The sequence below is a fragment of the Fukomys damarensis genome, unplaced genomic scaffold (assembly GCF_012274545.1).
Source record: "Fukomys damarensis isolate Sample0158 unplaced genomic scaffold, DMR_v1.0_HiC HiC_scaffold_37, whole genome shotgun sequence".
Classification (NCBI taxonomy): domain Eukaryota; kingdom Metazoa; phylum Chordata; class Mammalia; order Rodentia; family Bathyergidae; genus Fukomys; species Fukomys damarensis.
In genome coordinates, this window is record NW_022900949.1 from 37,713,523 (window position 1) to 37,726,209 (window position 12,687).

General features: G+C 46.2%; 1 protein-coding gene across 7 annotated transcripts in view; it reads left to right on the forward strand.

The window, feature by feature from the left end:
- Window positions 1-12,687, forward strand: part of Aff1 (AF4/FMR2 family member 1) — a 152,144-nt gene that overhangs the window by 44,592 nt on the left and 94,865 nt on the right. For 5 of the 7 annotated variants that reach the window (XM_010606721.1, XM_010606723.1, XM_010606724.1 and 2 more), the window contains exon 1: window positions 10,696-10,865. The exons of the other annotated variants lie outside the window; for them this stretch is intronic. In XM_010606721.1, the coding sequence (XP_010605023.1) occupies window positions 10,711-10,865 (155 nt within the window). In that variant the 5' untranslated portion in view covers window positions 10,696-10,710. Of the gene's footprint in view, window positions 1-10,695; window positions 10,866-12,687 lie in introns of those variants that run through there. 7 annotated transcript variants of the gene reach the window in all.

Here is a 12,687-nt window from a genome sequence, read left to right on the forward strand (position 1 = left end):
TATATTTATATTTATATTTATATAAAAAGACTAATAATAGTATGTTATGCATTGATAGCAGCAACAGCTTTTCCAGCTTCTGCAGTCATCTGAACAAAATTATAGACATTGAGCACATTCCATTAAGTAAAAACAGAACAAAACCAAACAACAACAACAACAACAACAAAAAGAAAAGAATAATATCCAGAAAACAGCAAAGTTCTGTTGCTGTTGTGGTACCTGGCACCATTTTTTTTATTAGCATCTTAATCATCATCTGAAAAGAGAACATTCTAGAGTAATATTAAATGTAGCTCTGATAAAGCACGGTCCCTACTATGTATCATAAAGCAGGTACAAGATATTTTGCATTCACAGAGGTATGATACAGTACCGTCCTACATCAGTAATACTAGAATCAGTTTTGATTTGAAATTTACTTTGTCTGCAAATAAGATTGCTACCCCTGTTTTTTTCTGGGCTCCTGTCACATGGAGAATTGTTTTCTATCTTTTCACTTTCAGTCTATGGGCTTACACTAGGTGTGTTTCTTATATACAACATATTGTTGGATTTTGCTTCTTATTCCATTTTGCCAGTCTATTTCTCTCGATTGGTGAGTTGAGGCCATTGAAATTGATGATTATAACTGATATTTACTGACTTATTATTGACATGTTATTGGCCTTTTGTTGACTCTTTTTACTTAGGAAAATTTTTTTGAGGGAAAGAAAGCTTCTGTCTAAGAGAGACAGAAGAGGAGTAGAAAGTGAGTTGCCCGCTCACCCCACTTCTCCAAGATGTATTATACAGCCAAGCCATGTGGTGAGGCGGTTACAAAGTGGGACAAAACTATAAGACCCAAAAGAAAATTACAAGGTGGGCATGAGGCGGGGCAAAACCATGACCAACCAATAAGATTACAAGTACAGTCACCCAGGTAATATTGACTAGGTGGGGGTTAAATGGGGGAGCAGGTCACTTAGCAAGCACACGAGGATTTTCAGTAAGGGTGGGATCAGGGATGTTTCCTGGATAGCCCCCCACCCAGGTGACTGAAACCTATTTGGAGTATCAATCACTTCTATTTATCCCCAGGGGAAGCACAAGAGTATAGTAGTTTCTCTCCTACTACAATTCTGGCCTTCAGTGACTGTGTCTTGATTGTCCTCCATGTTGGCTCCTTGCTGTGTTGGCTCCTTGAGGGCAGCCCTGTCTAACTGCCTATAAGGTATCTAATTAACTTACCTAGCTGCAATATTCCCCTAACTGCTGTGAGGGGGCAAAGAGCAAAGACATTTCTGGCTACTTCCAGCTGCAGAGCGTCGTAATTGTGATGAGCAGTTAGAGTTACTCTACTGAGGGTCTATCCCTTCTATAGGCACCTGGCCTTGTCATTTTGGTAGCTGCTCAGCTTTTAAGTCTGGAGGAGTCAAAGCCAAAGAAACAGTTAAGGATGCATGGACCAAATGATAAGGTCAGAAGGATTGCTATGAATATAGCCTACAAAGAGGATCAAGGAGAAGGTCCAGGGGGCTTCAGAGTCCAACAAAGAGTTCATATTGTTTAGTTTAGCAGTTATGAGCAGTTTGCAAGGTCGATCTGGTAGATCCTGGTAAAAGAAGTCTAGCATGTTTGTCATTGGCTCCATTTGTATGACTGCTTGGATTTTGGCAGCCTCAAAGATGTAGGATCCAGTAGGAAAGGTTCCTTTGTGTTCTGGATCTTGTAGACCTTAGTGGCCAGGGCCAAAATATTGGCTGTCCTAATATCCCAGTTACCTTTCTGGTTTGGTCTCCAAACTTGGACCAGTAATCTCAGTGGAAAACCTCCAAAATGGTATAGGGGGAAGAGATGTAACTCCCAAACTTACTATATATATGAAACGTGAGTTTTTGTTCTCTAAAATTGAAGAATGAATTCTAGAAACAATGGAGTTTAAGAGTAGAAAAAATTTATTGAGGGAAAGAAAGCTTCTTTCTTAAGAGAAACAGAAGGGGGACTGGAAAGTGGGTTGCCCTGGTTTTTGCTTTTAAGTAGGAATTATATCCAGAAGACAAAAAGCCTGGGTTGGCAGTTATAAAATATTTTTATAATTCTACCATTGCAGGCAGTGTTGGATTTACATTTGTTTACTCTTTTTTTGTTTTTTTGTTGTTTGTGTTTTTGAGACAGGGCCTCACTATGTAGTTGAGACTGACCTGGAACTCACTATGTAGCCCAGAATGGCCTTGAACTCACAGGGATCCTCCTGCCTCAGCCTCCCGAGTGCTGGGGTTACTGGTGTGTGCCACCACGCCTGGCTTTGAGAAAATTTTAAACTGTTTCCTTTGGTGGGGGGCAGATCCAACTCAGGACCTTGCGCTTGCAAGGCAGGCGTCGGAACCACTGAGCTAAATTCCCGACCCTTAATCCCCTTAAACTGTTTCCTAAACTATATATCCACTAGCCACATTTAAACTGCCTATTTTAGTCTGTTTCCTGCAAGGTATTTACTATCTTCATATTCATTTGCAGTGTAAAAGTGTAGTCATGCTGAAGTATCAGTTTTGTGTTTGATTATTAGAAAACAATTCATCTTTTCTTTTTTTTTTTCTTTTGGTACTGGGCTTCAAACTCAGGACCTTGCACTTATAAGGCAGGTGGCAGAATCATTGAGCTAAATCCCTGGCCCTACATCATTTTAAATTTATGTGATTTTTAAAATGCAATTTATTTTTCTCATAGAAAATCCTTCATGGTTTCCTTTGAACTCAGGGCCTTCACACTAAGCTACATCACCAGCTTCCTCCTCATTTTTATTTTTTATTTTTTTGAGACAGGGTCTTCGTAAGTGGCAAACTTGCCTATACTGGGCTAGTATGTGATCCTCCTGCCTCATTCTCCCAAAAGTGCTGGGAAAACAGACACCCAGCTTTCTGTATGCCTTTTCTTTTCTTTCCCTGTACTGGGAACTGAACCCAGGGCCTCATTGTGCTTACTAAGCATATGCTCTACCACTGAGCATAAACTTCTCAATTTCAGCAGAAATTTAAATACATTATTAAATGCAAATTCTTTATTTCATAATTACAAATTAACTCTAGACATTGTTATTTCATTGTGGTTCGTAATAGGCTTTTGTTCACAAAGAAATTAACTGTTCTCATTCCCTGGAGTCTCACATGTTATGTACTGATACTTCTGGAAATTATTACCATGCCTCCTCAGATCCTGACTAGGGAACTTCTGGAGAAGATAGATCTGCTTCTTGAACAAAAATATTTCACGAAATACTCTGAGAGTGTCTCTAGGTCTGCATCTAGTAGCAGAGAAAGTGCGGTCTAGAGCCTGTTAGTTGGATTTTTAGGGTCTCCTCATCTCGGCCTTTCTTAGCCTTCAGGGGGCCCCTCTGCTCTGGGGACCGGGTGCATTGTGACCTGTTGCTTCCTGCCCTGTCCTGTGTGTTGATTGACCCACTTGGGGTGGTGGCAGTATCGATGGCTGTGAACGTGGCCAGTCCACGCTCAGTAGTGACGCTGTGTTATATAGTCGTCCACTCTGTGCCGATTGAGGCATCCCTCTTGGCAGAGGACAGCTGCCGTGCACCTGGAGTATTAAGGTAGGCTTGCTGTCCTTGGTCTGCAGAGGCCGCGGTTTGGTGCCGGGCATGGACAGAAATGAGTAAACAAAACGGCAAATAAAACAGGTACAAACCGTGCTGTGCAGGTACTGTGACACAAACAAACCAGGTACCGTGACAGAGGACAGTGGGGTGAGGGGGACTTTGCTGTGGCACGAACCTGGCAGACACATGTTGTGTCGTGGAACATCTCGGAAGTGTGTGGTGACGGGAGAGAGCATGGCGTTTCGTGAACAGCAAATGTGTTGGGAAGTGACCCTCGTGTGGGCAGTTTGTTGTTTTTGATCGTATAGTGTAACAGCAGAGCTTGAGTCTTTAAAGTGTAGAGTGTGGTTTTCAGAGTTAGCTTTGCTTGCTACATAAAGATAAATATTAAACAAGGGTGAAAAATGAAGGGGACATTTTTTGTAGTTTGGAAGCTTTTCTTAGTAGCGGAGCTGATATGGAAGCCCCAGAGCCGGCTGCTGCACACCCAGGCCTCCGTGGCTGAGAGCAGACCCCGCGGGGCGTCGCCCTGGCGTTCTCACCAGCGACCGGAGCACTCTGGATGCTTTAGGAAGGCGCAAGTGGCCTTCGGGCTCAGTAGCTGCTCTGAGAAATGTGACAGCAAGCCAGGTAGCGCTCCCACTGTCCTTGACCACGTAAACCGCCAGGCCCTGCATTCAGAGCCGCACCAGTCTGCCTCGGTTTCACTGACTTTCACACCTGCATGTTGGTTGTACACCTTTTGTGAGCAATACATGCTTATTTTTATGAATGTCTCTTACACATATAAAAAGAAGGTACTTATTTTCAGAATCCAGAGCCACATGTATATTTGTACATTAGACATATTATTTCTGTATTTTGCTTTTTGTCCATTTGATCTGCCATGCACTAAGAGATGAGATTCATTCCATTAATGGGTTTCTCTTTTTCCTACTTACTTTTTTACTTAGTATTTTTGCTTTACAAACTGACGTAAGATTTTTGATGCATATTTCTATTCTTATATGTATGTGTATATATGTATGCATGTGTATGTATATGTATTATATGCATGTGTGTATATATATGTACATAGATAGGCGGGGTCTTGCTGTATAGCTCACCCTGTCTTGCAGTTATCACATGGCTGAGGCTAACCTTGAGCAGTGCCCACTACAACTAGATATGTATTTTCTAAAAATACTGCTTTAACTGGGTGTGGTAGTGCATGGCTGTAATCCCAGCATTCAGGAGGCTGACGCAGGAGGATCAATTTGAGTTTGAGGCCAGCCTGGGCTATGTAGTATGACCCTGTCTCAAACAAAACAAAACATAGTAAAACAAGACCCTGCTCTGTCAATATTCATTTATTTTGTGTTATTCTGAAGGTTTTTTTGGGTACAACTTTTTTGGGGGAATATGAGGGTACTGAGGATTGAATCCAGGGCCCTGTGCTTGTTAGGAAGCATCTGCGACTGAGCCACATCCCTCACTCACCCTTTAACTTTTTAAAAAATTTTGAGGCAGCTTCTTGCTGTATTGCATATACTGGCCTGGAATTTTGTGATTCCCTTGCCTCAATCTCCCCACTAGCTGAATTACAGGCATGTACCTTCCTGCCTGGTGGATATAGCTTTTTTGTTTTGTTTTTAAGGATGTATATCTTTAGAGGGTGTGGTGGCACACCCTATAATCCCTGTAATTCCAGCCCTTGGGAGGCCCACATGGGAGGCTTAAGTTCAAGGCCAGCCTGGACTACATCAGGAGATGCAGGTTTAAAAACAAAAAGTCTCTTTAAATCTTTTATCCATGTGTGTTTTGTTGTGGGTAAGGAGTGAGGGAAAGTTGTGGAATGCTTCCTCTGCCCAGACGGGCAGGCGCTGTTCTCTCCCCTCTGAGCCTCTTCCCCACCCTCTCCCCATCACCCCCCCCCCCCCCACCCCCCCCCCCCCCCCCCCCCCCCCCCAGAGTGTGTCAGGACACAGGGTTTTCACAGGACCTTCCAGAAGAGCTGAGTGTGTGTCAGCTTGTGGCCTCCTCATAGGACAACTTCCTCACAAACGTGTAAAACCTCATCCTGTTTTTCAGAATAAAGTTGGAAATGGGAATGCCTTGTTCTTCTTAGGGGTTCATGGAATGGAAAAGCCTACATTAGAGTACCAGGGACTCCTGAGTCACCAGTCAGGCACCGCTCACTGACTGTGCAGGTATTTGAGAAGTCCCAGATGCCTCAGTTTCTCCAGAAAGAATTCAGAGTTACCCGTTCTTGTCATCAGTGAATATTTTTCTGATGTGTTTTGTTTTCGTTTTGCTTTCTTGTTTTCGAGACAAGCTCTCGCTGTGGCATGGTTCTCCTGCCTCAAGGCTTTCAGTGAATGTGGTTTTGTATTAGTGTAGCTCTGCACAAGGAATCATCCTTCCGTGGGTAATTCACGTCCGGCTTCAGGCAGGACCATTTGCAGTGTGTTGCCGTGAATGATCTCTTCATTCCAGCAGCCTTTTCTTCCATCATTCTTCCCGGACGATCATAGAGACAGTATAGACTCTTCAAATTCTTTGTAGTTCAGTAAGACTAAAGTGATAATAAAGTTATTTCTAATTTAAATGAAAGAAAAACACTTATTCTGAACACTGTCCAAACATAATTCTTTTTGTTCCCCTGTTAGTTTTAACCCAATTTATGTTCGTTGAAATTATTGTATCAGGTTCAGTTATTGTATCAGCAGTAAAAATTCCAATGTTCATATCTTTAGCTTTCCTTTAAAAATTATGCTTCAGCTAAAGGACAGAGAGAGACCCGTTGAAATCATTCCCTTATTTGAAGGGTAAAATCTGTTATAATGGAAACATTTTTTACAGTATTTTTGGGGCCAGGCTAGCCAGAGTAGGTGATTACTGCAAAAGTTATTGGAAACTTAAAAAGGAAAAAATGCAGGTGGTTTCCAGTATACTGCTAACTGCCCCCCCTCCATGTGTTAGGTCCCAGAAGATAGATCCTAGAAGCAGCAGGGAGCAGCCTTGTGGTGGAGGCTGGCCCAGGACTGCAGCAGTGTGCTTCTTAATCTGTGCCAAAACGTCTGCCATTCTGGACAGTAACGGAAAACGGTGCTTTGGTGAAACACAAATGAAAACCATGCCTACATAAGTGGGTTCGTTCTGCATTTATGCTGGGTTTTTGTGGTTGGAGAACAGGGAGGAGGTGTGAGGGATCTTTAGAGTTTGAAAATACAGATTTTGGTGGGGAGGTGGGAGCGGGAGCAGTCCTTTCTCTTGGTGCCCTTGGACTCCCTGAAAGACCAAAAATACTGGGAATGGTGTTGCACACTTGTACTTCTAGCACTCAAGAGGCTGAGGCAGGATGGTTGACACATGTTTGAGGCCAGCCTGAACTGCATAGCGATACCCTATCTCAAAAGAATTTCTTTTGATCATGAATTTTTGGTGTTTTTTGAGGTACTGGGTTTTAATACAAGGCCTCGCACATGCTAGGCAAGTGCTATACCTCTGAGCTACACTTGCAGCTCCTTTTATTTTATTTTGAGATAGGGTCTTGCTTAAGAAGTTGCCTAGGCTGCCCTTGATCTTGTGATCCTCCTGCCTCAGCCACTAAATAGCAGGGATTGCAAGTGTGTGTCCATGCTGGGCTGTCACAGTTGTATATCAGGCACTCCTTTTATTGGGTGTTCCGTTATGGCCTGAGGGAGAAACTTCAGTGGCTTCTGTGTTATTTAATGTAAGGAGCAGAGATTTATCATCCCTATTACGCAGATAAATGGAGGCTCAAGGAGATTGACTCTGCCAACCACGATCACACAGTCAACAGATGACAGCTCTGCACATCCTGCTGCGGTCACTTTCCTTTCAGTGGGACAGAATGCCTCACTCGAAACGTAAAGGAAGAAAGGTTGATTTTGGCTCGAATTCCATGGTGAGCTGACTCCAAGGCAGCAGCACGGGTGACAGGGCCTGGGTGGAGGACAGCTGCTCAGGTCATGGCGGCCCGGAGGCAGGGGATGTGGGAAGAGAAGAATATGTCCTTCCAGGGCGACCCGGAGACCCATGTCTCACCAGCCCCACCTCCCCAGCCACACACTCAGCCATGGACTCTGTAGAGGGGACCCAGTAATCCAAATGAGCAAATAAGGACATGGGACAACTCCCAGCCTGCTAGATACCTGCAACTTGAGTTTGTGTTCTCTAAAATTGAAGAATGAATCCTAGGAACAGAGGAGGTTAAGAGTAGGAAAAATTTATTGAGAGAAAGATGGCTTCTGTCTAAGATAGTGGGGGGGGACCAGAAAGTGGGTTGTCCACCCACCCTGCTTCTCAAAGGTCTTTTATTGAGCAAAGCTATGGGGTGAGGCGGGTTCAAGGTGGGACAAAACTTCAGACAACTATTAGGAGCACAGTCCCTGAGGTAATAGCGATCCAATGGGAAATCTCCAGGTGGGACAAAACTATGATCCAACCAATAAGATTGCAACACGTATAATCACTTAGGTAGTGTTGATTAAATGGCAGTCAAATGGGGAAGCTAATCAGGTGGTGAGCACTTTTGGAAGGAACTAGGACTTCCCCGGAAGGAATGGAATGGGCTCTGGAGGTTTTGTTCCCCTCCCAGAGTGATTGATGCCTATTTAGAATATCAGTCACTGCTATTCATCTCCAGGGGAAGCATGTGAGTGTAGTGCTGACCTTCAGTCAGTGTATTTGGATTGTCTTTCACTTGGACTGCTGGAGGGCCAGCCTTGTCTCACTGCCTGGGAGATACGTAATTAACTTAGCTGTCTACAATAGGCTGACTCACAAGTGGACGGATCCTGTGGTGAGAACCGCACCCAGGATCTGCTCACCTTCCACTCAGGGAGGCTTTGGGGCATCCAGGTCTAGAGTCTGACGACCTCCGTTCATCTCCCCCGGACTGGTGTGACTGCTTCATCCTTCACACACTTGTGCACGTGGCCAGTGCTCCTTGGTTTACTCTTGGATCAGAGGAAAGATAAGGAAGAGGAAATGGTGGGGATGACTGTGAAGTGACAGGAGAAGGCCAGGAGTAGAAACCTAGGGAGTGCAAGCTCCTCTGCTGGGGAGGACTCCTGGAAGTGCCTTCCAAGGTCTTGGTCCGTGCGTGGGACGTTTGGGAGGGTGGTGAGCTGGTAGCTGGGGGAAGCCCGGCAATGCTTGGGAAGGGGAGGCGCATGGTGAAGCCTCCTGCTCCTGTAGAAGAAATGGTTCTGGGATGAAACTTTGCCCCCTGACCCTTGCTTCCTCCGCTGAAGTGCATGAATTCCACGAGACACTTTATGCCGTCCTTGGATTCTCCCTCTCTCGAGTCTTCTCATCCTGTTCCACATGCCCAGAGCTGTAGGGAACATGGCGTTGCTTGGTCTGAGTCATCTTGCTTTCTCCTCTGGAAGGAAAGGGAAGAGAAAGGAGGGCCCCAGACAGCAAAGGGGAAGAAGGGCAAGGGCAGTGCGTACTCTTGTGATCCCAGCACTGTGGGAGGCTGAGGCAGGAGGGTATAAAGTTTGAACCGACCCATGACAATTTAGTGACTTAACGAGACCCTGAATCAAAAAATAAAATAGGGAAGTGTAGATAGTATGAAGGGAAGGCCCCGGGTTCAGGCTTCGGTATGGGGGACTGAATCTGTTTTGCCTAATAATTGGTCTCTAGTTGTATGTACCTGTTCATGACCCAGTTATTTGTTAGTTTTTGGTACCTAGGATCCAACTCGGGACCTTGCGCTTGTGAAGCAGGCAGCAGAACCGCTGAGCTAAATCCCTGGCCCCTTGTGATCCAGTTATTGCACACATCTGCGTGTTACGGGTGGGAGCTAAGGCTGTGTTGACAGCCTGTGGCTTTTGCTGTTGACTGTACCTAATACGTAGCTACTGGATCTGAGTGGCTACTGGGAAAGGTCCCATATCTTTCTGTCCTGCAATGTGGTAGTGGCTGCCGACTCCCAGGAAAGCAATGCTGTGGCTTTGGGGAATATGTTTCCTTCTTGCTATGGTGGCTCCAGCAGGTGAAAAAATGGTAACGCTGTGCAGTGTCTGGGGACACTTTGGTTTTCCCCACTGGGTGGAGGTGTTTATGTGTCATGTAAGGTGGGGCAGGGACCCCACTGTGCCCTGGACAGCCCACGGCGTGCTCTCTGATCCTTGCATTGGGGCTGTGGCAGAGAGCCGAGCTGAGTTCCTCAGGTCCTGCATGTGTGGGTGACTGCTCGGGTGTCTGGGCACCAGCTCCCCTGTGCTAAGTGAAGGGCTGCCCTGACAAAACCAGCCTGCCTGGGGCAAGGACAGAGCTGTGGTTGGGAGATGTTGCCCGGAGAGAAGCCGAATTCACACGGCTCCTGCGGGTGGTCTCTGGCCCTGCTGACGTCCCCACTCCTTATCTGCCTGTGCAGATGTGTCTTGGGGAGGACTGTAGCCGGGAAGCGACAGAGGGTAGGTTTGGCTTCTCTGACCTGAGACCATGCTCCCAACCAGCTTGCGATGGTCACCAGCATGTCCTGCCCCTGGCTCAGTTGCTTTGCCTCCCGTTGCCATCATCAGACCACACAAAGCCATGGCTGCTGCTGGCGGACTGTGGTGTCCGTTTGGTACTTTGAGCGGTCGTTCAGCCAGTGTGGTGGAAGTGACAGTGGCCACAGCCTGTGCGGAGCAGTATCTCGGTGTCCTCTGAACATAGTGAACTTGGTGGCAGCAGCATGGCGACCGAGCCTAAGGGAGAAGACACCCAGGAAGCAAGATCTGCTCAAGGAAACCGCCATCGTTGTGCACATGTGATAGTGTGGGTGTTTGTTGAAAATCTAGGCATTTATGCTCCGGCTTCCCGGTGCAGCTAACTAACTAGATGGGCTCAGGCAGAGGCTTGGGCGCTCCTTGAAGCCCAGAGCTGTCTGACTTAAAGGGAAGACGCTGGAATGAGGAGGAAAAGATGTGATCCCGGAGGTTCCTCTTTAGGCACTGAGTCAGCACGTGAAGAAATAGATAGGAAGCGGAAAAGATTAATTTTCTGAACCCTATCAAACAGCCTAACTCCCGGGGAGGGAGAGGTAATGGATTTGAAGAGGATGGAAATTGGGGAGGTAGAGGGGCAGGGTGGCCAGGGCCTCCCCAGGGACTGCTGAGATGCAGGCTGGTGTCTCTGCTCCCACACTTTCCCACGCAGCAGAGGCAGAGCTGCTGTGGGAGGGGGTGGGACTCAGAGCCCAGTTCTGCTTGCTGTGCGCAAGTGTTCTCGTGACACCCACACAGTTTCTGTGCTGGCTGCAGACCGCCGCAAGGTAGGACCACTCTTTTTCTTCTATCCTCCAACAGCGCTTTTGTGCTTCCAGACGATTCTGAGACTTGAGATTCAACAGAGCTCTCTAGCCAGTCCCGAGGAAAGCCTGGCAGGAGGCTGTGGGGGCAGCTGGGTGTGGTGGTACACACCCGTCCCCTTCTGGAGGGCCGAGGAAGGGAAGATTGTGAGTTTAAGCCCACTCTGGGCAATGTAGCAACTTGGTGAGAACTGGTCTCCAAATTAAAAATAAAAACAGCTGGAGATGTAGCTTGGCATGGAGACCCAGAACTCAATCCCCAGTACCCTCAAAAAACAAAAAATAAAAAAAAGCTGCAGAGGAGCAAAAGTTGCAGCCTCTCAGATCCTGCCACAGTGTCCTGAGCAGGCTTCGTAGCCTAACCTTGTGCTTGTTACTGCTGTGACAGAAATGTCAACCATTTGGAATCACTGAATGATGTGCACAGCGAAGAAGCTTTGTCTCAGGTTATAAGTGTTGGCACAGTGTTGCCAACATTTATTCGTGTCTTGGCACTGTAACCCCCTTTTAAGCTATCTCTAAGTTTCCTCTGTAAGTTGCAGTAGTTAGTGTGCTTTTCCTTTCCTCAGTACTTTAGCTTGAATACCATTAACTAAAGTTCTTTCTCCATAAAATATGTGAAGAAAGGCTCAGACCTTAAGTGTCCTGCTGTGTCTCTCTGGATACAACCCCTGTGAAGGTGGAGAACTGTTCTAGGGTTACTTTTTGGTGTGTAAGTGGTGGGAGATTACAGGATGACCGCGCACGCGCGTGCGCACACACACACACACACACCCACACACACCCACACCTCTGCTTTGTTTCTCCTCCCATGGTGTCATTTCTGTTTATCAAAACCATACTGTGTAGCCAAGGCGGGGTGGTGCATACCTGTAACCCCAGCACTCAGGAGGCTGAGGCAGGAGGATCGCTTGAAGTTTGAGACCAGCCCGGGCTACTTAGTGAGTTCCAGGTCAGTCTCAACTACATGGTAAGACCCTGTCTCAAAAAATAAAAAAAATATATACTGTGTTCTGTAGGAGTGATATTGGTGATTTTCTTGCTGTTTCAGACCAAAACTTTTGGATTCAGGTACATTTGGCTTTACCTAGGTTTTAGGCTTTACCTAAAATTCTCTTTTAGAATTCTTTTGGGTTTTGTTGAGTTACTGGGATTTTTGACTCTGCTAAGATGTGTTGAACATTGTTTTAAAAATAATTTCTCCCATAACTGTCACAACTATAATTTCTTCCATGACTAGGGTATGAGGGCTGCTTTCTTTAGAACAAGTGAAGAACCTGCTCCAAAATATTACGCAAATTCTTTGTCACTAATCCTTGTTTCAGTGAAGATAATTTGCCTGTAGAGAGCCCAACCTGTGCTTTAAAACTTCCCATTTCCAGGTGACAGAGGCACAGTACAAGGCAGAACACAACTGTGCCCCACCCCTGCTGTGTCAGGAGTGTGCTCTTAGATCAGCTCTGGGGTGATGGCTGTGCTCTGCCGGCTTGCACTGAGGAGCCCCAGGTGGGAAGGTGGCTTGGGTCAGTCATCATACACCCAGAGGGCCTCACGTCTGGACTCTGGCCTGCTTTTTCAAGCCAAGATAAAGAGAATCTGGTAGTGATTGATTGTCCTCTTTGTAATGTGCTGGTGGATCTGTAGATAACCAAGGGCCCCTAGCTGAAGTTGGGCAAAATGTAATTTGTCAGTCAAATTGCTTGCTGCTATTCCCTGTTTCTAGTCTGTTACCCCCGGCTTTGGGTAGAAGGTAATAATACAAGCACTGTGGCCAGCAGGTCTTTGT